General features: G+C 43.5%; 1 protein-coding gene across 9 annotated transcripts; it reads left to right on the forward strand.

Annotated features, from left to right (window-relative positions):
* The first annotated feature begins 698 nt into the window (after window positions 1–698).
* On the forward strand, window positions 699–26,006 carry LOC130981825 (uncharacterized). Of its 9 annotated transcripts, XR_009087044.1 has the most exons (3): window positions 699–988; window positions 1,254–1,301; window positions 24,505–26,006. XR_009087044.1 is itself a non-coding variant. In XM_057905553.1 (2 exons), exon 2 carries the CDS (start codon window positions 2,776–2,778, stop codon window positions 3,637–3,639), a length of 864 nt encoding a protein of 287 aa, XP_057761536.1. In that variant the 5' UTR covers window positions 699–988; window positions 1,112–2,775; the 3' UTR covers window positions 3,640–3,656. The 9 variants fall into 9 exon arrangements, 4 of the variants coding, with proteins under 4 accessions (XP_057761536.1, XP_057761535.1, XP_057761537.1 ...); XR_009087041.1 differs by lacking the exon at window positions 1,254–1,301; XR_009087040.1 differs by lacking the exons at window positions 1,254–1,301; window positions 24,505–26,006 and adding an exon at window positions 20,413–24,496.
* Window positions 26,007–26,955: the final 949 nt, after the last annotated feature.

Raw genomic sequence — 26,955 nt, forward strand, 5'->3', positions numbered from 1 at the left:
TGAGATTTACTTGATGCTAAGAAGAAGAAGGAGGAGGAAGAATGCGCGGAGACGAAAAAGGAAAAAAGTCAAAAAGAAAAAGAAGAACGCAAACGCGAAGACGAAGATAAATAAAAATTTGCGTTATTGAAATATGCGTATATATATGCTAGTAACTAGTGTGATAAAAATATATTTTTTTTAATTTAAAGTAATTTAATTAGACTTAATTATAAAAAATATTTAAATGTGTAGTTAGAGCGTATTATTATCGAGTGTCAAGAGTCAATAGACTTTCAAAATGTTTAGAATTTTTTAAATATGATATTTCCTCAAGTCATAGTAATGGTTACTTTGTTCATTTGCACTAATTTAAAAAAAAATGATTACAAAGTTATTCATCAAGATACCTTAATTTGGTTATTAATCTATAAGGCAAGTACTTTATTTTTATTGTTCTTAATATATCATGTGAAAAAATAAGAATGAATGAAAGATGCTTAATACATATCAAACATAATTCATTTTTTTAAAATCTTGATCAAACAAAAATTCACCACTTGAAAGATAATCTTTGTTATCTCGAAGAAATTCACTTTTGAAATTTTCTAAATCTAAAGCTATGCTTCTTTTTTTTTTTTAACTTAATATATTTTTTTAAGACTAGATTTGATATATAAAGCTGTTGATTTGTTCCCAAAGTGAATGAATGGGCATTTTTGTCTGTTCTTGGGCTAAGCCTAGAAAACCCTATCCGAACTCGGACAACAACTCAGCCGACCCAAAACCCGACTTCCATTGTCTCTGTGCTTCCATGGCTGCCACAAGCTGACCATGGTGGTTTCCTCTTTCGATTGATCATCGGTTCTGGATCAAGGTTTGATGCGGTTGAACAAATCTGATAAGGTCTCTCCGCTGGCATCACTTCCGAAAGAAAGATCCGCCGCAGAGGATGAAGGATAACTCCTCACTACCGTGCTTCGCCGCTTATCTCCTTCTGCTACACCAGGTAAATACTTCTTCTAAACTCTGATTCCCACTAGTCGGACACTGAATATTCCAATGCTATTAGTAATTACTCAAATTTGAAGCTTCTTGGTCTTTCTCCTCATCTTTTATTTAACTGCAATAGCTCCGTTCCTGGGATCTTGCTCCCACTGCTCTGTTCAAAGGACCATTCATGTTGTCTAATATTGTCTTATTTGAAGTCCCTTGTTGGTCCAGATAGAATCTTGCTATCACTGTTCCTTATCACTCCATTCTCTCTATTGAAGGATTCATCTATATTGATTTTCATCCAATCATACGGTGGTGGCCTCCAAGTAATTTGCTTCTTGTTTCTCTTAATTTTTGCTTCTTTTACTTTTTCTTCCTGTTTTATTGATTTCCTGAATTCTGCTTCTTTAATACTTGCCATAATAATGGTTGCTTTTGGGCTGATTTGTTGTAGTTCCTAACTTTTCATATAGACCAATTTATAAATCCTAAACTGTTTATCCTCTCTTGTATTTCACACCCATCTTCAGCCTTCAATCTTTTAATGATTGTTAGTAGCCACTTTGCAAAAGATGTCATATTAGTTGGCGTAAGCAAACATTGAATCTGGGATCCATACTAAACTGCTCTAGTCCATGGACATAGTAATAACGGTGTTTTACTGTCTCTATTGCCTCTTGACAAATGTTGTAAGTAGGATAACTAGGATTCTTCACCATTTTCCTTTTAAACTGTTCGGTGGTTGGTTACCGGACAATTCGGGTGGATATTCGAGGGGATGTGAACGCTTCAATCGTGGTCGTGCTGGGTTCGGATCTGGCGGGTAGCCGAGCTCTCGTTGTGGAAGGAAAGAGGGGGTGCCACCTGCAAAGACACTCCGACGCTCTAGTCAGCTAGTGTGCAGGTGGGGAATAGGTTAGGTGGAAAGTATGACGTACCTCGAGGGAGGGTAGGGCCCTTCCCTCATATACCATGTCAGGTGTGGGCCCCAGGAGGGCAGAACCCACCTTCTTCGAAGCTTCCTTGTACAGCTGTGGCGGCCAGCTGTCCTGGAAGGATGCGCGGGTCGGACAGGTTCGGGTCACCTGACCGTTGAGGTCGGGTGGTACTCGGGTCGGGTAGGCCCAAGTTCTTTCTTGGGCCAGGCCGTAACAGTGCCCCCGACGTGTGAGCAACAGCCGCGCGGGCTGTTGGTGACGCGACATTCCTGACCTCTTGTGTTGTCGCCAATTCGGACGTCCGTAGAGAGGACGTGCCCCTTTCGCGCGTGCCTGTTTGTTGCTGGGGCGATCAGTTACTGCCTCGTTTTTCGCGTCGAGCATTAAATGCTCATAATGGGTTTAAAACCCTTTATGCAAAGACTGATATGCCCTTCGACTTTCGCGCTCCTTTTGGTGGTGGTTTTTAAAACTGTTCAGTAGTGCTTTTGGGATTCATTTGGTGATCATCTCTTCCAATTCCGATTCTGCCAACCTCCATCCTCTTCTCCCTTATCAATTCCAGGGCGTTTGTTGCTGCTTTCTCTCCAGATTTTTGTTATCAACACAGGTAACTTCCTTTATCTTTTTGTCATTCTTTTGCTTCTGCCATTACTTCTTTTGTGCATGCCGTATATTTATCTTGCATGAAGGTTGATCTTAGGTCCTAAGAGGGGGTTGCCATTCTTAGTGTGACTTTGTTTGGACCTTTTACATTTTTAATTGTGTTTAGCCTTAGTTGGGGAGTAGTGTGGGGGTAGCTTCTGTATTCGCTCCGAGCACCCGACCTCTTAGACTGACTGGATGGTCCCCCCATGTAGGTATGGCTCGCACCGCCTCCCGGGCTTCCCCTTCTCCCGCGGCGTACGACCCCTACGCCTGGGTTGTTTCTAACGTAAGGGACTCTCCCAACCAAATGGGCGAGGAGGAGCTCACCGAGTTCCGTCAAAACGAGTACTTATGCGGAGGGACCGACGAGGAGGCCAATTACGACGTCTTCGTCCCGGCTCCTCATGAACGCTTGTACGAGCTTAATTTCCACGCTCCCCGAGTTGCCGATTGGATTTGGTTCTACAAATCCATGTTTACCCAAGTGGGGGTCCGTATTCCATTTTCCGCCTTCCAAATGGCGCTTCTAGGTCGGGTTTCCGTGGCGCCGTCGCAGTTGCATCCGAACAGCTGGGCTTCAATCCGCTGTTTCGAGATGGTTTGTGAATATCTCGAGCTGCCGGTGTCTGTAGATGTTTTTCTTTTCTTTTTCAATCTTACAAACCCTTCGAAGGAAGGGAAACATAAGAAGGGATTCATGTCCTTCCGGTCTGCCCAAGGTCGGAGGATTTTTGGTCTGTTTGAGGATTCCTATCACGGATTTAAGGATAAATATTTCAAGGTCCGCCCTGTCAAAGGTCGTCATCCCTTTTGGTTGTCGTTGGAGGGGGCACGCCTTATCCCGACTTATTGGAGCTTCGGGGCAGGGTCCAATGCCTTTGTTAAAGTATCCTATAAGGGCATGTCTGCGGTAGACAGGAAGATTGCCGATGTGTTGCTGGCAATCTTTGGGAGGAATCACGTGAATCCTCACCTCCTCATGGGTGACCGGGAGGCCGGTCGGAACTATATTTGTGAGAAGTCTTTGCTTGCTTTGTCTTTTAGCTTCTTGCTTTTCCTAATAACTCATTGCAACTAACGGACTTCTTTTTTCTTTTTACAGTGGGAATGTCTGCCGAGATAATGGGTCTCCCTAACTTGTTCCAAACCTTCCTGTGCGCGAGTGACGACGAGGGAGGTAATGAGAAATCTGCTGCTCCCCCGGAGGACAAGGCCCATTCCGAGCAAGGGGCTACGGTCGAAAAGACCGGCACCTCGGCTCAGGATGCCTCGGTTCAAGGTGACAAGGTGGTTCACGTTTCCCCCTTCCGCGAGGTGGTCGACACTGGGGGTTCGACGTCCAACCCTGCTGCCGATGACGAGGTGGAGGAGGTTCCTAGCTTCAAAAGGAAGAGGAAGATGTCTAGCAGTCCTGAGGGTTTCTTACTGTAATGGAGAAGAACTTCGACGCCGGGAACTTTATTGATTCTCAGCTGATTCCCGGTACTGAAGAGCATTTTCATGAGTCATCCCTTGCCGGGCAAGCGAGGTGGATGTATCGTACTCTCTTGCACGGCACAGTGATAGCTCGGAAAGCCGAGTTCGAGCTGTCCGGGATGGAATCTCTTCGTGGGAGGTTGGAATCTGCTAGAAAGGCTAATAATGAGCTTAAACGCGAAGTTGAGACTCTCCGGAAGCAGCTGACCCAATCTAATGAGAAGCTTGACGCCGCCGAGAAGAAAGCTACTGCTGCTGAGAAGAAGGTCACTACTGCTGAGAAGAAGTTGGAAGAGTCGGACGCCACGGTTTCACGTCTTGTTGAGCACGAAATGACTTTAGAGAGTTAGGTCGGCGCGGCACAAAAACGGGTGGCCGAGATGGAGAAGGAGAAGCAAGCTGTGGAAGCTGAACTGGCAGCGTTAAAAACAAAGTACAAAGACGTCGTCAAGCAGGGAAAGGGTGCGATCCTGGCGACCGAGGAGGCCCTTAATGCTCAGGTCAAAATTGTTGCTCCTGATTTTGACACGTCGGCAATTGGAGTCTTCAAGGTGATCAAGGACGGGAAGATTGTTGACGTTCCCAAAAAGTGATTCCTCTCGTTTTGTATGAAACTTTTGGTTGGCCGTTTGTTTTGGCTTTTGTGAACAGTTTGTTTTATTGGGTTTTTGCCCGCTTTGTCAATTAATACTTTAATTCGTCTGGTAGTGTTGCTGTTCATGTTCACCGTTATTGGTTTGTAGTTGCCGTTTATGGGGCCAAGTCGTGGCTTTGTAGTGTAGCCGTTTGCTATTGTGGTGATTTATGGGCTACCGGGGTGATCAGTCCCGGGGCCGCGCATTGTTGTCGATTTGTGAGGAATTCGCTTGCGTAGTGGATTGTCCAGAAAAAGTGAACGAAACAAAAGAAATAAAATTTGCACAAGTATATCTTATTCGGTAATTGCGTAAAAGTACAATTTCCTGATGAATAGTACAATTCTATGAATGAAATACTTAGCTTGATTGGTCGGCATGTCGCCTCATGTACTAGGAATAGAATCTTCTCAGGTTGTTTGCGTTCCACGTTCTTGGGACTTCTTTACCATCGAGCCTTTCTAACTTGAAAGCGCCTTTACCCATTACTTTTTTTATTCTATAGGGGCCTTCCCAGTTTGCCGCCAGCTTGCCCACTCCAGGGGTCGGTAAGCCGATGTCGTTACGCCTTAGGACGAGATCGTTCGGTTCAAACTCCCTTTTGAGCACTTTGGTGTTATAGCACAGGGCCATTCTTTGCTTCAGCGCTGTTTCCGCCAAATGGGCCATTTCTCTGGCTTCATCTATTAGGTCCTTCTCCGCGGCTTCCTCCACTCCTTTCAAAAGTAGCCACGGGTATTACCGCATCTAGCCCGTATGTCAGTCGGAAAGGGGTCTCCTTAGTGGAGGATTGTTCGGTTGTTCGGTAAGACCAGAGGACCGAGGCTAGCTCGTCGGCCCAAGCACCTTTTTTATTATCCAATCGCTTCTTGAGCCCTAACAGGATAATCTTGTTCGCGGACTCCACCTATCCGTTTGTTTGGGGGTGCTCTACTGAGGAGAACTTCTGTCTTATACCCAGGCCGGTGAGGAACTCCGTGAACTTCTTGTCGGTAAACTGTGTGCCGTTGTCCGAGATAACAACCTCTGGAATCCCGAATTGCGTTATCACCTGCCTCCACATGAATTTCCTGCAGTTGGATGAGGATATGCTGGCCAGCGGCTCGGCTTCTATCCATTTGGTGTAGTAATCAATGGCGACTATGAGGTACTTGACTTGCCCAGGACCAACTGGGAAGGGCCCCAAGAGATCGACTCCCCATTGCGAGAATGGTCGGGAGGACGTTAGCAGGCTTAACTCGGAGGCTGGTGCCCTGTGAAAATTGGCGTTCTCTTGACACTTGACGCATTTTCTGACGAATTCTTTAGAGTCTGCCATCATCGACGGCCAATAGTATCCAGCTCGGATTAACTTTCTTGCTAAGGCTTTGCCCCCAATGTGATGTCCGCAGCAACCTTCGTGGACTTCCCTAAGGACGTAGCTCGTCTGGTCGGGGTGTAGGCATTTCAGTAGGGGCTGGTTGAGTCCTTTCTTGAATAGCTGTCCCTGGATGATCGCGTACTTGGCCGCTTCCCTTCTTAGTTTCGCGGCATCCTTTTCGTCATCGGGGAGTTTGCCGTTTTCTAAGAAGTTGGTGATGGGGTCTATCCATGAGGGGCCTAGCCTTGATAGGTGTAGAGTGATCGCCGGCTCCCTCGTCATACCTTGGATAAGAGACCGGTTACCCTCTCCCGGCTTGGTGCTGGCCAGTTTTGATAGGAGATCTGCCCGTGTATTTCTTTCTCTGGGCACGTGGTGGATCGTGACCTCTTCGAACTTTTGGCTCAAATCCTTGACCTTTTCCAAGTATTTTTGCAATAATGCGTCTCTGGCTTGATAGCTCCTGTTTACTTGGGAGGTGACGACTTGTGAATCGCTGCATATCTCCAACCTCGTTGCTCTGACTTCCTTTGCTAGAGCTAAGCCCCCTATGAGGGCTTCGTATTCTGCTTGGTTGTTCGAGACGGGAAATTCAAACTTGATCGACTGCTCGTATACGACCCCAGCCGAGCTTTCCAGAATGATTCCGGCGCCCCCTGAGGTCTGGTGGGAGGCTCCGTCTACGTGGAGCTTCCATCGTGTGCTCGCTTCTTCGGTTGGATCTCCCGTTACTTCTACTAGAAAATCTGCCATTGCTTGTGCCTTGATTGCTTGCCGGGGCTCGTACCGTATGTCATATTGGGAAAGTTCGATGGACCAAGTCATCATCCTTCCCGCCAGGTCGGGTTTTTGGAGCACTTGTCGGATCCCTTGGTCCGTTCTTACGACTATCCGGTGACTTTGGAAGTATTGTTTTAACCTCCGTGAAGAGGTCAAGAGTGCTAGAGCTAGTTTTTCCAGTTTCCTGTACCTTAATTCTGCCCCTTGTAAGGCTCTGCTCATGAAATACACCGGTTGTTGAGCCCTCTCTTCTTCTCTTACCAGAACCCCGGCCAGAGCTTCTCCTGTTATGGCGAGGTACAGGTACAGCGGCTCCCCGACCCTTGGTTTCCCGAGAACCGGGGGTGCCGCCAGGATTTCCTTGAAATGCCTAAAAGCTTCCTCGCACGCGGGCGTCCATTCGAACGCTATCCCTTTCTTCATGAGGTTAAAGAAAGGCAGGGCCTTTGCTGCCGAGGCTCCGAGAAAACGGGATAGCGAGGTCAGTCGTCCTGCCAATCTCTGGACGTCCTTGATACAACCCGGGCTCTTCATCTGGAGGATCGCTTGGCATTTCTCCGGGTTAGCTTCTACCCCTCTTTGGGTTATCATGAATCCTAGGAACTTTCCCGCTTCCATAACGAAGGCACATTTGAAGGGATTGAGTCTGATGCCATGTTGTCGGAGAGAGGCGAATACCTTTGCCAAGTCATTCAGGAGGTCGTCAGGTCGCGTTGTCTTTGCGAGGATGTCATCCACATAGACCTCTACAGTCTTGCCTATGACGTCGTGGAATATCTTGTTCATCAGCCTCTGGTATGTTGCTCCTGCGTTTTTCAGCCCGAACGGCATCACCTTATAACAGAAGGTTCCTTCCGGCGTTATAAACGCCGTCTTGTCCTCGTCGGGACGGTGCATCGGTATCTGGTTGTAGCCGGAGTAAGCGTCCATGAAGCTCAAATAGCGGTAACTTGCCGCAGCGTCGACGAGTGCATCTATGTTGGGGAGGGGGAAACAATCTTTTGGGCATGCCTTGTTAAGGTCGGAGTAGTCTACGCACATTCTCCATTTGCCACTGTGCTTCTTTACTAGAACTACATTCGAGAGCCACGTCGAGTAGTCTAGTTCTCGTATGAAACCTGCTTCTAGGAGGCTGGCCGTCTGCCTGACCATCTCCTCTGCCCTCTCCCGCAACATCTTTCGCCTTCGCTGGGCTACCGGGCGCGCCTACGACTTCACGGCCAGGTGATGTGACATAATTTCAGGGTCTATGCCCGGCATGTCGGCCGGTGTCCAGGCGAACAGATCCCTATTGGCCCTGATCATTTCTACCAGGGGCTCCTTCAATTCATGTGGGAGGTTCCTGTTGACGAACGTGAACTTTTCCTCCGTGTCGCCGACCCTGAACCTTTCCAGGTCCCCTTCTGGTTTCGGCCTGGGCTTGTCGTCTACCCTGGCGTCTAGGTCTGCTAGGAACACCCCCGACGCTTCCTTAGATTTCTTCCTTAAGGACAGGCTGGCATTGTCGCAAGCGACCACCGTTTCCAAATCTCCCCTTATGGACCCTACGGACCCATCGTCGGTAACAAACTTCATGACTAGAAGCTTCGTGTTGATTATCGCTTCAACATCATTGATCGTCTTTCTTCCTAAGATGATGTTGTAGGCTGTGGAATCTCGGAGAACCACGAATTCGACCATTGCCGATCTCCGGCCCTGTGCCTGTCCCACAGAGATCGGCAGGGATATTACTCCGTCTGGCTTGATGAAGTGGTCACCTAATCCGATGACCCCGTGTTGGTGCGATGACAGGTCGGCGTCCCTTAATCCTAGAGCGTCGAACACATTGCGAAACATGATGTTCGAGTCTGCCCCCGTGTCGACAAGGATCCGTTTGACGAGGCCGGTTCCCACCCTGGCCGTGATGACCATAGGTGGGTTCTCGGGTGCCTCGTCGAACCATTGGTCTTCGGGGCCAAAGGAGACGCATGGGGGCCTCTTAGAACTTCTCATTGGGGCGAAGGAGACTGCTAGGATTTTGGCGTCTTTCTTGTGAGCTGACCTAGACCTCGGCGCGGAGTTTTTGGCAGTTACTACGTTTATCACCGTGAGACCGTGGTCTTTGTCTTCTGGCTCTTGTCGCCGCTTTGCCGCTGGGGTCTTGGCCTCTTCGCTGTCTTGGTCACGTTGCCGTCTCCTCGGCTCCCGTATGAGATGGGAGAACTCAGAGAGTGTGCCATCTCTTATTGCTTGCTCTAATGCATCCCTCAGGTCAAATCTGTCTTGTGTTTGGTGTCCGTAGCCCTTGTGGTAGTCACAGTAGAGGCTCTTGTTCCCCCCCGTTCGGTCCTTGAGTGGTCGGGGCTTCGACAAGATCCCTCTCTCGGCTATTTGCTGGTAAACTTCCACAATGGGAAGAGTGAGTGGAGTGTAGTTGGTGAACTTCTCGATCCGGGAAAATGATCTGTGTGCCTTGGTCGGTCCTCCCTCCTTGGCTTGTTCTTTGTGTCTCTCTCTGTTACCCTGTTGCCTAGGTTGATTGTAGCCGGAATGCCGTTTATTGGCGGCCACGACCTGGCTGACTTCTTCGTCATTTATGTATTCCTTAGCCACCGTTTGGATCTCGTGCATCGTCCAAACCGGTTTCGTGGTAAGGTGTTTTCGAAAGTCCTCGTTCAGGAGGCCGTTCGTCAGGCAAAGGCTGGCCACCGAGTCGGTTAGGCCGTCGATTTCCAAGCATTCATCGTTAAAGCGATCCAGGTACTTTCTGGTCGGCTCCCCGGGTCTCTGGGTTATCCCGAGCAGGTTGATCAGGTGTTTTGCCTTTGCTATCCGCGTTGTGAACTGAGCCAAGAAGGCGCGGCTGATGTCCGAAAATCCACAGATGGATCCCTGCGGGAGGCCGTTAAACCATCGGATCGCGGGTCCAGCTAGGGTGACCGGGAAGGCCCGGCACCTCACCTCATCCCCTACTCCCTCCAGATTCATTCTAGCCTCGAAATTTGTGAGGTGTTCCAGAGGGTCTTGGGTTCCATCGTACCTCATGTCCGTCGGTTTGTCGAAGTGCTTCGGCAACCAGACCTCAAGGATGGACCGATGAAACGGGGTGGCGCCCATTATCACGGGTTGCCGCGTCCTCACAGGCCTTCCTTCCCCGCCTTCGCGATCTCGTCCTGTGTGGTACGTCTCCTTATCTCGGGAGTAGATGATTGTGTCATTTTGTCTTCTCGGGATGGGAGAGTCTTCTCGGGTGCTTTCCGCTTCCGTTCTGGAAGTGGAGGCGTGCCGGGGGTGACTTCGGTGGGAATCTCTCTCCCGGCTCTCTGGGGACGGGGAGTAAGTAAGATCGGTGGTCCGTCGATCGCGCTCCTGATCAGCTAGTTGTCGTTCCAGATTCTGGACTCTGTGGCGTAGCTCTTGCATTATTCGGGCGCTGTCACCACCAGTTCCTCCGAAAGTCGCGTCTCTCGCGTCCTTGTTCGTGGTTCGATGTGTTGCCAGGGGGACCTTCGCCGTCCTCCCGGTGATGCGACAGAGGCTGCCGCCTCTGCGCCGGCTGCTCGGCCTTGGTCTCCAAGGCCCGGCACAACTTCCATAACTGTCCCCACAGACGGCGCCAATGTTCGGTGGTCGGTTACCGGACAATTCGGGTGGATATTCGAGGGGATGTGAACGCTTTAATCGTGGTCGTGCTGGGTTCGGATCTGTCGGGTAGCCGAGCTCTCGTTATGGAAGGAAAGAGGGGGTGCCACCTGCAAAGACACTCCGACGCTCTAGTTAGCTAGTGTGCAGGTGGGGAATAGGTTAGGTGGAAAGTATGACGTACCTCGAGGGAGGGTAGGGCCCTTCCCTTATATACCATGTTAGGTGTGGGCCCCAGGAGGGCAGAACCCACCTTCTTCGAAGCTTCCTTGTACAGCTGTGGTGGCCAGCTGTCCTGGAAGGATGCGCGGGTCGGACAGGTTCGGGTCACCTGACCGTTGAGGTCGGGTGGTACTCGGGTCGGGTAGGCCCAAGTTCTTTCTTGGACCAGGCCGTAAGATAAACAAATTATAATTCATAGCGAAAATATTATGATAACTCCCAAAAAAATATTTTTAATTTTTGAGGTATAAGCATTTTCCATATTGTTCTCCATAACTTCTTTAGAGCTGTACTTGATGTTGCCTGATTTTGTATTTGGATTTTTCCTCCTTTGCTAGATGATACCCAATTTTTACCGTATTTTCACTGTTTGCTTTATATGGCCCAATCAGATTATCTTTTTTATTTATTGGGCTTATTAGTATCCTCATAATTCTCTCACCAACCCAATTTAAAAAAATGCTCTAAATTTTTCTCATATCCTATCCCTCTCCTTCTGCTAGGAGTTCTTTTACCTTCATATTCCTATCTCCTATTGGGTGCTCTATTCTCCCCTTTTCTTCAATCCAATTTTCGTCTCGTATATTAATCTCTGATCCATCACCAATGCTCCATCAATCTTTTCTTTTAAAAAAATCTCTCCCTTTTAAAATACTATTCCAATACGAAACCTTTCTGCTCTTTTTGGCTACTGAAAAATTGCCATTAAAAAGGTAAAAATGGTTTTAGAATTTTTACTCATGTTATTTCTAGGTTATTGATTAATCTCGATGCCTATTTAGCTAGATGGGCTAGATTCTGTATTTCAAAATTCTTAAAACTTAATCCTGCATCCTCTTTCGCTGTGATTATTTTCTCCCAACTCTTCTAGTATATGCCTCTTCTTTTTCCTTGAATTTCCCACCAGAATTTAGCAATTTTTGTGTTAAATCTATTGCAAAAGTTCTTGCAAAATTTTACTACGCTCATAGCGTATGTCAGAATCGCCTGTATTACTGTCTTGATCAATACCTCTTTTTCTTCTTGATTCAAGAGGTTTTTTTTTCAACCATCAATTTTGTTATCAATTTTCTCTTTTATCTATGCTGAGGCTTGATTTTTTGACCTGTCCCATTTGGATGGTGTTCATACCCTGGGTCAAGATGTCCGACCTGGGATGTTTAGCAACAAGCCAACCGACCTCTCCAGGTCAGGCTATCCGACCTCTTCTTAAAGAGCTCGGCCAATATCCGACCTCTTTTTAAAGAGCTCGGCCAATATCCGACCTCTTCTCAAAGAGCTCGGCCAATATCCGACCTCTTCTCAAAGAGCTTGGCCAAAACGCCACAGAGGCCCAAGAAGGCCCAAACGAAGGAACACAGCCCAATCCAAAGGCAGCCGAAAGATAAAGGCGGTTCCGTTGAAGATAAGCTGACCTCACCCAAAGATAAGATAAGATAAGATAAGATAACTAACTTATCTTATCTAAGAAGGTCACTTCTCACCATTATAAATACACTGGAGCACCCAAGTATAACTCATACTCTGATTCTACATAAAACCTGTTTAATACCCATGCTAACTTAAGCATCGGAGTCTCTTGCAGGTACCCCCCACCCTCCGGTGACGAAGGATCAGCAGTGCAACCAGTCCAACAAGTCGGACGCGGCAGCTCTGGCCACCATCTACAAGTCGGACGCGGCGGCTCCGACCACCATCAACAAGTCGGACACAACATCTCCGACCAGCACAGAAGATCTCATCCGAGATCGACCTACAGTTTCAGGTTACCCTCGAAACATTGGCGCCGTTGCCGGGGAACCTGGAAGTCATCCCATCACCATGGCGGACAACCATGACAACGACCATGATTCAGATCTAGAGGATAGAACACCGCACAAAGACGCAGATACTACACCAAAAGATACTCTTCAACCCACCAAAGGCGAGAATTCGCCAAAAGAGGAGGCTATGGAGGCACTTCAAGATCGCTTAAAGCAACTCGAAAAAAAGGTGGAACATCAACAAGAAGCTGAGAGAGACCTACGAAGGGAAGTTAGGTGATGCCACGAGTTAAAGGACAAGCTCCTAAAACTCGAAGCAGATCTCAAGGCCAAAACAACTCGATCCGGTCACGAAGACAACCCCTACAAAGATCAAGACCCATTCACCAAAGATATCATGAAAGCTAAAGTCCCAAAGGACTTCAAGGCTCCCGACATGATCCCGTACGGCGGCACATTGGATCCAAGCCATCATCTCAGTAATTTCAGAAGAATGTACCTCACCGACACATCGGACGCCATTCGATGCAAAGTCTTCCCGACTACTCTAACGAAGACAGCAATATGGTGCTTCGACAGTTTGTCTCCAAGATCCATCACAAGTTTGACGACCTTGTTAAGAAGATTCCTCGCCAGGTTCTCCATCCAGAAGGATAAAGCCAAACACACTTCAAGCTTGCTGGGAATTAAACAAGGAGATCAGAAAAGCCTTCACAGCTACATGGAAAGATTCAACAACGCATGCCTTGACATACAAAGTCTTCCAACAAAAGCGGCCATCATGGGACTCATCAATGGCCTAAGAGAAGGACCTCTCAGCCACTCAATATCCAAGAAGCACCCAACATCTCTGAACGAGGTACAGGAACGGGAACAGAAATACATCAACATGGAAGAGAACTCTCGACTAGGAGAAAGCTAAAAAACCGAATTCTCCTAACCCACCACGGGACAAGGATAAAGAGTCCAAGAAAAGAGAAGATCAATTGGAGAAGATCCCACCACCTCGCCCAATCAAAAGCAAAAAGGAGAGAGAGGTCGGACGAGTTGAAGGCCCACCTCATAACAAAGAATTGGGCAAGTTGAAGGTCCACCTCACACCGAAGAGGTCGGGCGAGTTGAAGGTCCACCTCACACCAAAGAGGTCGGACGAGTTGAAGGTCCACCTCACACGGAAGAGGTCGGGCGAGTTAAGGTCCACCTCACAACAAAGAGGTCGGACAAGTTGAAGGTCCATCTCACAACAAAGAGGTCGGACAAGGTGAAGGTCCACCTCACACCGAAGAGGTCGGGCGAGTTAAGGTCTACCTCACACCGAAGAGGTCGGACAAGTTGAAGATCCACCTCACACTGAAGATGTCGGGCGAGTTTAAGCTCCACCTCACACCAAAGAGGTCGGACAAGTTGAAGGTCCACCTCACACCGAAGATGTCGGGCGAATTGAAGGTCCACCTCACACCAAAGAGGTCGGACAAGTTGAAGGTCCACCTCACAACCAAGAGGTCGGACGAGTTGAAGGTCCACCTCATACCAAAGAGGTCGAACGAGTTAAACATCTACCTCACACCAAAGAGGTCGGACGAGTTGAACGTCCACCTCACACCAAGGAGGTCGGACGAGTTGAAAAGGACAACGGAGTACGAACAAGCCTTCCGAGATTTCAAAATTCTTGGGGCAACCACCCATCCTTTCCAGACCACGGGAAAGTGAAGAACTCATTATACCTCGCAGTGGGAAGTCAGGCAATAGCCTCAGCACTAGTCAGAGAAGACGAAAGTGGGAAACAACCCGTCTACTTCATCAGCAAAGCTTTACAAGGGACCGAACTAACCTATCAAACAGATAGAAAAAGTTCGCCTACACCCTCATACTCACCTCTCGACGACTCCACCCATACTTTCAAGCTCACACTATCAGAGTTCCAACCAACCAGCCAATAAAGGGCATCCTGCAGAAAACAAACTTAGCTGGAAGAATCCTACAGAGGACAGCTCGGATAATTCGGGAGACCTTGGACAAAACCAGAGAACTTCTCGGACAATTCAGGGGACTCTGGACAAAAACAGAAAATAGCTCGGACAAATCGGGGAAAATGAAGTCTGACACATAGAATGCCCGAGCTAATGCAGCCAGCACCAACAACTCGGACAAATCGGAGAAAAATGAAGTCCGACACATAGAATGCCCGAGCTTATGCATTTTCAAAACCAGCCAGCACCAACAGCTCGGACAATTCGGGGATATGAGGTCCGACACATACCTTGAGAGCAGAATGCCCGAGCTGATGCATTTTCAAAACTAGCCAACCAAGGGGCAATAACAGAAGCCTCATCCGAGCTACATTACAAGACCACAACAAATCGGTCTCGAAGGCGGTATAAGGGATGTACTCAGGGTCAGCCACAGTAACACGCATTTAAACTATAAAATCCAGCTAATCAGACACGCTGTCCGGGATCTTAGTAGACATCTCAAAGACATAGGTCGACTATGGAATTACTACCAAACAACTCAGGCAAATAAGGAAACAACTCGGACAATAACAGTAAAACATAAAGTGACAGACGTGGCAGTAAAAGGGAAACCCCAGGACTCACACAAAAGTCCAAGGGCACCCTTTGGAGGCAACAACAGAGCAAAAACCCAAATACAAAGTCAAAGCTTTACATCAAAAAGCATGCCAACTTCCACATTGCCCCACCAGAGGAGCTCATCAGTGTAACATCACCTTGGCCGTTCGCAAAGAGGGGACTCGACCTCCTCGGACTATTTTTCCAAGGATCGGGACAAGTCAAGTTCCTCATTGTAGGGGTGGATTACTTCACAAAATGGATTGAGGCAGAGCCCCTAGCTAATGCCACTGCTCAAAGAAGTCAGAAATTCTTGTACAAGAACATTATTACAAGGTTTGGGGTTTCTTACTCCATCACCACAAACAATGACACTCAATTCACGGACACAGGTTTCAAGAAAAGAGTGGCTAACTTGAAAATAAAGCACCAATTCACATCCGTAGAACACCCACAAGCCAATGGACAAGCAGAAGCTGCCAACAAAGTCATACTAGCTAGGTTAAAACGGAGACTAAAGGACACAAAGGGAGCTTGGGCTGAAGAGCTCCCACAAGTCCTATGGGCATATCGGACAACTCCACACTTCACCACGGGGGAATCACCCTTCCGATTGATTTACGAAATGGAGGCAATGATCCCAGTAGAGATCGAAGAAGGATCCCCCAAGAATGATCTTCTACAATGAAGAGGTCAACTCCCAAATCCAAAGGAAAGAACTCGACCTACTTCCAAGAGTCCGAGAGAGAGCTCCGATCAAGGAAGAGGCGTTAAAACGTCGAATGGCCTCAAGATACAATCAGAAGGTAGTACAGCGAAGCTTTGCCAACAACAACCTTATCCTAATCCGAAATGATATCGGAACAACTCGACCTGGAGAAGGAAAGCTAGCACCCAACTGGAAAGGACCATACCAAGTTGTTTAGACGAACTGGGGAAAGGTTGCTACAGACTGCCCGAACTTGAAGGGCAAGAGCTACCAAGGTCATGGCATGCCTGCAATCTAAAAAGGGCGCCAGGCCGAGATCCAAAAAGATTGCCGACCTAGAAAGGTAAGTACTAACATGTACACACTCTTATCTTTATATTATTGTTTAAAAGATTGCAGATTCCCTAAAAAGTTTCCTACCAAGACGCCCGACTACGGCAGGTCGGCAAGGTGAAACACCAAAATCATCGCCCGATCACGACAAAGTCGGCAAGATGAAAACCAAACTCATCGTCCGATTACAAAGCGACAAGTCGGCAAGGTGAAAACCAACTTCACCGCCCGACCACGATGAAAACCGAATTCATCATTCGATTTCGACAAAGTGAAAACAAAATTCACTGCTATACCAAGACGCATTAATCTGAAACGCAAATTTCACTGCCGGATCACGACAAGGTCGGCGGGGTGAAAACCAAATTCACTGCCCGATCATGATAAAATTCGGCAAAGATGAAACCAGAATTCATCGCCCGATTTTGACAAGGTCGGCAAAAAAGTGAAAGCAGAGTTCATCGTCCGATTATAAAGCTACAGGTCGGCAGAAAGTGAAAAACAATTTCACTGCACGACCACGATAAAGATGAGTCGTCCGATAAAGGTGAAAACGCAATTCACCCAAAGGACGAGCTAGAGATGCCAACCACTTTCTACAAATCGGCAAAGATGAACACAGAATAATGTAAGAAGTTATCGAAAGTGATCCAAAAAAGAACCTGACGAGGTCTTACGGATTGCTAAAATAGTAACTTAAAGACTGGCCGACGTTGAGAAGTCGGACCAAGTCAACCCAAGTTATCAGCAAATCCCTAAAAGAGACCTGACAAAGGTCCAAGAAAGAGGGTTACGAAATAACTTAGAAGAGATCGACATAAAGAAGTCGGTCTCCTACAACGGACAAGTTATAAAAGTAATCCCTGAAAGAGATCTGACAAAGGTCCAAGAAAGAGGATTACAAAAATAACTTGGAGAAGGGACTGACGTAAAGAAGTCGTCCCATAAATAAAAAGTTATAAAAAGTAATCCCTGAAAGAGACCTGACAGAGGTCCAATAAAGAGGATTACTAGAAATAACTTAGAAGCGACCGACATGAAGAAGTCGGCCCAAAGCTACAGCTTGGAACAACAAGAAAAAGTCGGACCAACAAAAGCTACAGCTTGGACCGACAAGAAGAAGTCGGACCAACGAAAACCACAGCTTGGACCGACAAGAAGTCGGACCAACGAAAGCTACAGCTCGTCGACACGAGAAATTGGACCAACGAAAAGCATGCGCTAAAAGGGACATAGCTTTGCCCAAAAAGCCACGGCTCCATGACAAGGCTATCAAAATTGTTCAGACCAACTAAAAAGGTTCTACCAAAGAACACTAAAAAGTCGTCGGACAAGTTAGCCCCAAGGACCACCTCAACCAAGCAGAAAGTGGACAAAACCGGCAGTGATCAAAAGAGGTCGGACAACAAAATACCGACACTCTACAAAGATCCACAAAGGGGACAAAGACATCTCGCAACGGCCAGAGGAATGCCAGGAATGCTTTGCTAAAAGGTACGAAGTCTTGAAAAAAGACACTACTTAAAAGGCAAAAGCACAAATCAAAACGGCGCTAAAAAGTCATCCAAACAGACTATAAAAGGTTTCCCATCAGGAACTATACCTAAAAAGTTGTTGGATTATGACTAAAAAGCCCGAACAGTGAAGACAAACAAGTCGGAAGAAGGCTGAAAAGACCTCTCAACAAACTAAAAAAGGCAATGCCAAACTCGCACAAGATAAAACTACTCAAGATCGACCAAAGTCAGGATGCTTGAGTACGACTTCCCCCAAAGAGAGCACGATCTCACGGAAAGATCGAACTCAAGCAGGGGCAAATTCGTACAGGTCGACGTCAGCTAAGAAGAGGCGCAAGTACAATCACAAAAAAGAACAAGCCAAAAGGTTAAGAAAAAACCTTAAGGCTCAAAAGTGCTTAGCTAAAAGGGATACAACTCCACTCAAAGAAGGCACAATCTCAAACAGGGCTACGTACGTCATCCGAGACTAAAAAGGTTCTATACAAAGAACACTAAAAAGTCATCAGACAAGTCACTAAGAGTCCGGATATCAAGCCGCAAGGATAACTTCACCAAAGCAGAGGGTTGTCAACACAAAAGCAAGGCGTGATCCAGAAGGCAAGGGTAGAAAACCCACACTACTACTCAAAAGAGGACGGACTGTGAAGTACCAAACCTCTAGAAAATCTGCAAAAGATTTCAAAGCAATGAAGAATCAAAGCCAGACAGATGCTTGAGCACGACTTCCAAAGAGATCGAAGCTCTGAAAAACACGATCTCACGAAAAGATCGAACTCAAGCAGGGGCACTGTTCATACCCTGGGTCAAGATGTCCGACCTGGGATGTTTAGCAACAAGCCAACCGACCTCTCCAGGTCAGGCTATCCGACCTCTTCTTAAAGAGCTCGGCCAATATCCGACCTCTTTTTAAAGAGCTCGGCCAATATCCGACCTCTTCTCAAAGAGCTCGGCCAATATCCGACCTCTTCTCAAAGAGCTTGGCCAAAACGCCACAGAGGCCCAAGAAGGCCCAAACAAAGGAACACAGCCCAATCCAAAGGCAGCCGAAAGATAAAGGCGGTTCCGTTGAAGATAAGCTGACCTCACCCAAAGATAAGATAAGATAAGATAAGATAACTAACTTATCTTATCTAAGAAGGTCACTTCTCACCATTATAAATACACTGGAGCACCCAGGTATAACTCATACTCTGATTCTACATAAAACCTGTTTAATACCCATGCTAACTTAAGCATCGGAGTCTCTTGCAGGTACCCCCCACCCTCCGGTGACGAAGGATCAGCAGTGCAACCAGTCCAACAAGTCGGACGCGGCAGCTCTGGCCACCATCTACAAGTCGGACGCGGCGGCTCCGACCACCATCAACAAGTCGGACACAACAGCTCCGACCAGCACAGAAGATCTCATCCGAGATCGACCTACAGTTTCAGGTTACCCTCGAAACAGATGGTAAGCCAAGATATTTTCCTGGGTTATCCCAAGTCGAAATCTCCAAAATTTCTTCTATATTTACCCTTGTTTAAATTGAGATAGCGTTGCCAAAGAAAATTCCTAACTTTTGAAGATTTATTTTTTGACTCGAAACTTCAGTATAATTGTTTAGAATTTGAATAATCTTATATACTTTGAAGGTTGTGGTAGGCTTAGAGAAGGGGGGTTGAATCTATGCCTTCCTTTTAAGTTGCTGTTATTACCCTTTTAAAATAACTTTGCAATTCTGATTCTGTTCGAACTGAGTAGTGGAAATTTATGAGACAATTTATTTTTGTCTCATGAAATCAGAAAACAGAACACAGCAGAGAAGAGAAAAGCTAACACCACCAAGTATCCTGGTTCGGTTGCCTTGTGCTATGCAACCTACATCCAGTCTCCTCCACAACTATGGAAGAATTTCACTATAGTTAACAGTATTATATACACCAATAACACAGGATTGACCCAATCCTTTCACACTCAAGTTCTAACCTAACTTGACATTGGCTATGCTAATACCTAACTATACCTTTTAGTGCTAACCCAACTAAGAAAGGGATACCTTATAGGTACAAGATACAAGACACAATCACACCTAAAGAAATCAGAAAACAACTCTAGGCTTTTCTCTCAAGTGTATCTCTCAGCCTTTTTCAACTCTTGGTTTTTTCTCAAGCTTTCTCACAATGCCTTTTCTCTCAAGAAATTACAGAAAGATAAGCTTAGAAAAGTACATTACAATCAGTAAAACATGAAGGAGATTGACTTCATCAACAGCCTCTTTGCTATGTGCAAAACCAGTTTCGCAAACCTCAGATGCAGTTCTTCAGTATTGGCCGAATGCTTCTTTGAAAGTAAGCATTATCCAATTAGAGGAACTTCTTTACAGAACACTGTTCTCACTCTTCTGGTTTTCTCTCCTTGCTCCTGAATGAACAGCAAGCTTCTTTTTATCTCCTTGCATGTTCCTTGGTTCTTCTTCCAAGGTCAACACCTTGAGCCTTGAGCTTCACCAACCCACAAGCTCACTTTTTCTTCTCAAGCATCAAAGTAGAACTTTTGCTTCTGACTTTTCAAACTTGACTGAAAACCATGAAGGAGTAACCGAAATTGTTTTCCAATGGTCAACCAAATCTGAACCATAGAGATGCAACTTGGTCCCCAAGAATCTCTTGTGACCGTGGATTTGTAGCAGTGAAGAGCAGAGATCAATTTTTCTCTTGAATGCCATTTTCGGATAGAGCAGAGAGTTTGGAAGAAGGGATGAAGATCTGATGCATGTAAGACGAGATGGATTACCTTTCTTAAGCTTGATTTGGTTTGGAATTTCTATTTTAGCTTCTGTGCTTCAAGCTTCAACGCTCTCTCTCTTGCTTCTTTGGTTACAGCTTAGTGAAGAAGCTCTCTCTCTCTCTTACTTTTTCTGAAGTTGATTTGACTTGATTAGAGAGGAGAGGAACGTTGCTTTGGTAAAAGCAAGTGAGAGGAAATGAGGACTTCAATATTGTATGAGAAGCTTGGATCAACTTGAATTGATGGACACGGGTTTGGATCGGATTACTTCTTTTTGCCTGTTTTGATTTTTCAGCCTTGTTTCCTCATGGGCTTTGTTTATTTATTTACTCACTAGCCTTGCTATATTATTTTCATACTAATTTGGGCTACTGAACTAAGTTTTGGCCTGCAACATATAATAAATAATTAGCAACATATAATTATTGACACTTAATACTAATTATTTATTTTGCCCAAAAATAATGTTTGTCATCACTAATTAATTTAGTTAATTTCTTAACTCAACATACTTTCTTTTCTTTGGCCTCTGCAAAAACAATACAATTATTTGCAAAAAGTAAATAAGTTAATGAGAGCTAATTTAATATGGGTGATTAAATTTTTATTCTGAGCCTCATTCATAAAGATAGTAAAAACTTCTACAGCAATAATAAATAAATAGGGAGATAAAAGATCTCCTTGTCTTAACCCTCTTTATGAAATTATCTTTTTTGATAATTTTTCATTAATTTTAATCCTATAATTTGCACTTTTCACACAACTTATTAACAGCTTAACCCATTTCTCATTAAAACTAAAGACTTTGAGCACCTCTTCCAAAAAAAAAAAACCATTCAAATCTATTATAAATCTTATTCATATCAAGTTTTATGGTTAATACATCTGCTACATTTTTTCCTTTCCTATCCAATCTATTAAAAGCCTCTTGTATAATAATTTTGCTATTCTGAATAAGTCTTCTCCCACAAACACTTATTGTGGATGCAATTTTTTCTAAAAAACCTCTCAATCTTAACACCAAAATTCAATATATGATCTTATAAATAAAATTATAACAACTAATCGGTCTAATATGATTAAGGTTTTCAAAATTTTTAATCTTAGGAATGGAGACAAGAGTGGTTTCACTAATTTGATCTGGTATAATTCCTTCAACAAAAAATTTTTTCACCACTTCACAAACCTTTCCCTTAATAGTTTTTCAGTATTTTTGGTGAAATCTACCATTAAGGCCATCTGGATCTGGTGCTTTCATACCACTCGTATTAAAGACGGCTCTCTTAATCTCATAGTCACTTATATCTTCCATAGCGCATTTAATGAATGACCATTATGTTGCAATTGGTTCAATTTTAACCATGGTTCTGAAAATTAAATTGGACCGGCCGGTTCAATCGAAAAAATTGGGAACCGATCACCTAGTCGGTCTGGGTAAGATCAAAAACCGCCTAATAAAAAATCAGTGAGAAAACTGGTCGAATCGACGGTTAACCGGTGAATTGGGAGAACCATCTAGTTTTTTAATGGTTTTTGGTTTAAAAATTAAACTACCAAACGGCGTCGTTTTGAAGGTGAAAAAAAATAGAAAAGAAAGGCCAAACGAACGTAAACAAGCTGAATCAAAAGAAAGGCCCCAATCCCCACCCACCCCTTTCTGTCTCTCTCTCTCACTCATACCCACCAAAAAACCCTAGTCCCACCCATAATCCTCTCATCTCTTCGAATTCCAAGAATAGCCACCACCCACCATCTCATTTCAGAGCTTAAACTCATCGCCGACCCCTTCTCTACTTGTCACCCTCTCTGTCCGAGCTTGCTTTGTCGCCGTGGGTTGCGCTGCTTCACTGCTCCTCGCCGTGGGTCGTCGTCGCTCTCCCCTCCTCGTTGTTCCTCCTTCGCCCTTCCTCGTTGGCGTTGTTTCTGCTTCTATGCTCCGAACCGTGTCTCACCGTCGTTGCTTTTCTTCTTCGCGTGGAGTCTCGAAGTCAAAGCGACTACCTTTCATCGTGTCTCATGTCTTGGTCTCTACTTCAATCCTCTCAGGTCTCAGATATCAGTTCTCAGTTCTCAAGTTTCTTCTTCTCTGATTCAAGCCTGAACCCTCTCAGGTCTCAAGTCTCAGTTTCTAACTCTCCCTGATTTTGTTTTCCTGACTCTATCCCTCTGAAATTTGAAATTTATTCTGAACATGCATATGATGTATTATTGATGATTCTGCTGAATTTTGAGATATTAATGTTTTGAATTTTTATTTGAATTCAGTTTGTTCATATTGAATTAATTCTGCTGAGATTGAGTCACAAATTCAATTGTTTAATTTATTAATTCGACTGAGATTGATTTTCAAATTCAACTTGTTGTATTTGTTTTGGTGAATTGTTGTTTTGATGTTATTGATTCAAAATAAAAGCATTGCCACAATTCTGTATTGAATTTGCTATATGGCTTCATATGATTTGGTTGAATTATGTTTATGATTTTTAGATTGGGTACATGTTTTGGATGTTTTGCAAGGAGACTTGATTGACTTACAGAAATTCACATATTGGAGAGTTGGAGTTTTATTAATAATTTTATTATATATTTAATGAAACCGGTTCAACTCTGGTTGAACCTCAATTGAACCATTAAACCATTAAATCTATCACCTGACTGTTTCAATAACCGATCCGATTTTCGCAACCTTAATTTTAACAGCATTTACAGGCTAATAAAAACAACGATAATAAAAAAATCATATATTGGGCTAATGGGCCATTGAATTCATGGTTTGTGAACAGCAAAAAATCTTAACTGGACATCACATCTTGACAAAAATAGAAAAACCTTTGACATCAAATGTTTAGTGTGGGATCTTAATTTTTCCTTCCTCTTTATTGATTGGCCTATATGAAAACATGGACTAAATTCCCATTTTGGTCCCTGAGATTCACGCGATTACTTATTTTGGTCTCCCAAATTCAAAATTACTTATACTGATCCTCCAGATTCAAGTTTTGGCACCAATATGGTCCCTCGACTCTTTCCGGTGATGATTAGGCAAATAGAGTGCTGAGATGACACCCTTCCTGTCACGTTGAACGCTATAACGGCTAGTTAATGTGGCGAGAGTTGTATTTGTATCCAATTTAGTCCCCCTTATTAAAACTTTGTCATTATAACTCAGATAAATAATAAGATAATTAGAATTTCAGGGACTAAATTGGATACAAATATAACTCTCGCTATGTCAGCTAACCGTTACCGCGTCCAACATGACAGGAAAAGTATCATCTCAGCACTCCATTTACCTAATCATCACTGGAAAGAGTCGAGGGACCATATTGGTGCCCAAACTTAAATCTAGAGGACCAGTATAGGTAATTTTTAATTTCGAGGACCAAAATGAGTAATCGCGTGAATTTTAGAGACTAAAATGGGGATTTAGTCGAAAACATGTGTCTTTGTAGGCATCCTGATTGGTCCTAATCAGCCATGAACACGGAACCCATTTTCTGGTGATGTGGTCCTTTTGATCATTGTCCATCACGCTTGATTTCGATCTTCTGAATTGAAGTGCTACCCTGTGTTCCTCTTTCTTTTCCCGTATAAATCATATCAATTTTAATAAAAATAGTTTTATTGGCGCTACTTGATTGCAATAATTATAATTTCTTCAATATGTGAGATTTGATTCCTTCCCTTCAGTGTATGTGTACACGCAAGCTTTCATAATTGATATCAAGGTAGGGAAAATTGAGATTTTACATAAAATCGAAAAAATAAATATAAAATCTTAACAAGATTTAAATCATAAAATTGTTAGACTTAGTACAAATTTCGTAAAATCAATAGACTCATTTAAAATTGTAATATCGAAAGATTTTAAGAGTTAAATCCAGATTTTAGTTATTATGATTCATACTTAAATAATAGACACCCCCTCCTCCAAAGATTTTAAGAGTTAAATCGAAATTTTAGCTATTATGATTCATACTTAAATAATAGACACTGACAACCCATTTCCAAAAAAATGCTTTAAATTTCTTTAGGATAAATTAAACTAATGGAACTAACAAGAATTGGTTACAATCATTATATTGTTGAAAGGGTTTTAGTTATGCATTTTTTGAAGTAAAAATAAAATAAAGTGTGAATTATAGTCGAAAGATTGGTCCAACCAACATTATTAGTTATTTAATTAGCGTGTGACAATAATGGAGGGGCTTTGCTATTTGACCACATCAACAAGAAGACGATCTTGTGAGCTGCATAGATTCAAGATCAATGTTCTCATTCTTCCATTACCAACACTAAGTTGTCCCTTAATACAGGGCTTTGCCTAATTCTCATGATTCAAGAATTTATACAAATAAGTTGTAAGACTAAGGATTATTATTAAGAACAACTTTAATGTAATATTTATATCTAATCAATTTTTTTTTATAAAAAAACTTAATATCTTTATCACCCACAAGGTGAATACTCAGTTAACTTCATGTGAAGTTGATAGTTGAGAATCGTTAACGACTCTCAACTATCAATTTCATATAAAATTACCTGCAACTAAGTGTTATCTTATCACAATATTATTATTATTATTATTATTATTATTATTAGGCGTTGAATGTTGGTGCTTGTGGGTGATGGTGAAAAAAATGGACGAATATATAGCAGTTTATGTTAGGTTAACAAATAATTTGGCATTATTCTTTCCAAACACAAAAGTACAAAACCAACCTCTCTCCTAAGTCATTTAGCTTCCTTCAAAAATTGACCAAACAGCTTATGCTTCAGCTTGAAAAGCCACAATCTAAGGGGAAAAAACACAATATCTGATTCATGATCTTTTGTGATATGGGGATGGGACCAATATAGAGTGCCTTGTCCACAATGGGGTTCCTAGTTCCTACTTCTTCATTCCTATATTTCAAAGATACGTTGTAGTTGGGCTTGTGAACTACTGTGAATGAATGTGGTTGGTGAATGGTGAGGGTTGTGCTGTTTGTAGGAGGAAAGTGAGAATTAAGAGAGGTAGATATCACCAAGTCCAAAAAAAAAGAGAGGTAGATATCACATTACCTAAGCTTCAATTCAATCCTCAAAGAGTAACCAAAATAATGTGTGTGTACGAATATATATTTATATATCCATGTGTCACATGTTCATCAACTAATAGTCTAATAAGGTTGATGGGCCGAAACGAAATTAATGGAGTAAGATGAAAATCATGTGGGGCTTCAAGTACGGTGTCTTAAAAGCATCTAAGCTTGGTTAGGGTGTAACATCAACTAGAATAGTACCTTGTATGCTAAACAAGGAAAGAAGATTATAGCAGTGTGCTTAAAGTTATCATTGTGCCTGCCTTAGCTTGTGGATACCATTGTTAATTGTCAATTAAGCCATGTGCTTGTGATCCTCATCATAATCTATATTTCCCTTATTAATTGGATTCATTGCCAGCTTTATTACTCAATCATTATCCATTTCAATTAATCAAAAAGTCAACAGCGTCAACCAGCTTAATATGCTAGCAAAATATTGAGTATTTTTAGGGTGTTTACAGATTCGGATAACTCGATTATTCGTATAAATTCGAACCGAACCATTTAAATTAGTTTTGGGACCAATGAATAATGAGTATAATTGAGCCGATCCAATGATACCTAATTATGGTTGGTTCAAGTATTAGTTTTGGAAAAAAAAATCCGACCGAACTTATTTATGAATTCGATTATTTTTTTAGTATATATATATAACTTTTATTCTAATTAATCTAACTCTATTATAATTATGAATTTATGGATATTTTTTATTATTCAAATATTATTGACTTGTTAGTTAATATTACATATTTAACAAATTTACATTATTTTTTAAAAAAATTCTCATTTTTTAATTTTTTAATTTTTATTTCATTAGATATCCAATTATCCGAACTGAATTAATTCGTTCTTAATCAGTTTAGTTTAGTTCAGGTACACAAAAAAAAATATAAAACCAAACCAATTCGAATCAATTATAATTTAATTGGTTCGGCTTTTATGTTACTCCAAATTCGAACCAATCTAACCAATCTGACTCATGAACACCTTATACTAAGATTCTAAGTAAAGTTAAAAACTTAAATATTCAATCGAGATTTATTCGTAATTTAATCGAATATAATAAAATAATATTTATATGTAAATTATATAACTTTTTCCATAAAATTTGCTTTTTTATTTATTATTTTAAATTAGTTAATTACTAAAACTTAGTAAACCGGTTTGACTGGAATACGAGAGAGTAGATGAGAGTATGTGAAATGGAGAGCGGGAAGAGCGGGGGAGAGTCTTCGAGGGTGGCACATAGCGAGGCAGCCGGCCATGCCGACGGAAGCAATAAGAGGGAGAGTGGAGGGGGGCATGCATCAGGTGAAAAGGAGGGGATTAAAGGAGACAATAACAAGACTCAAAATCAGCAGATATGATAAAGTTGTTGGTGCCTCGACAAGAAAAGTTTTGGAGGTTGCTGATTCTCTTGATGGGGATAAGATGTCTATAGTAGTTGGTAAGCAAGGCGATTCAGAGATGCCAACTGTGACGTTTACTGAAAAAGCAAAAAAGATATTGGCAGAGCCCTACAAAGATGCCATCGTGATCAAATTTCTTGAA

The sequence above is a fragment of the Arachis stenosperma genome, chromosome 5 (assembly GCF_014773155.1).
Source record: "Arachis stenosperma cultivar V10309 chromosome 5, arast.V10309.gnm1.PFL2, whole genome shotgun sequence".
In the NCBI taxonomy this organism is placed as follows: Eukaryota; Viridiplantae; Streptophyta; class Magnoliopsida; order Fabales; family Fabaceae; genus Arachis; species Arachis stenosperma.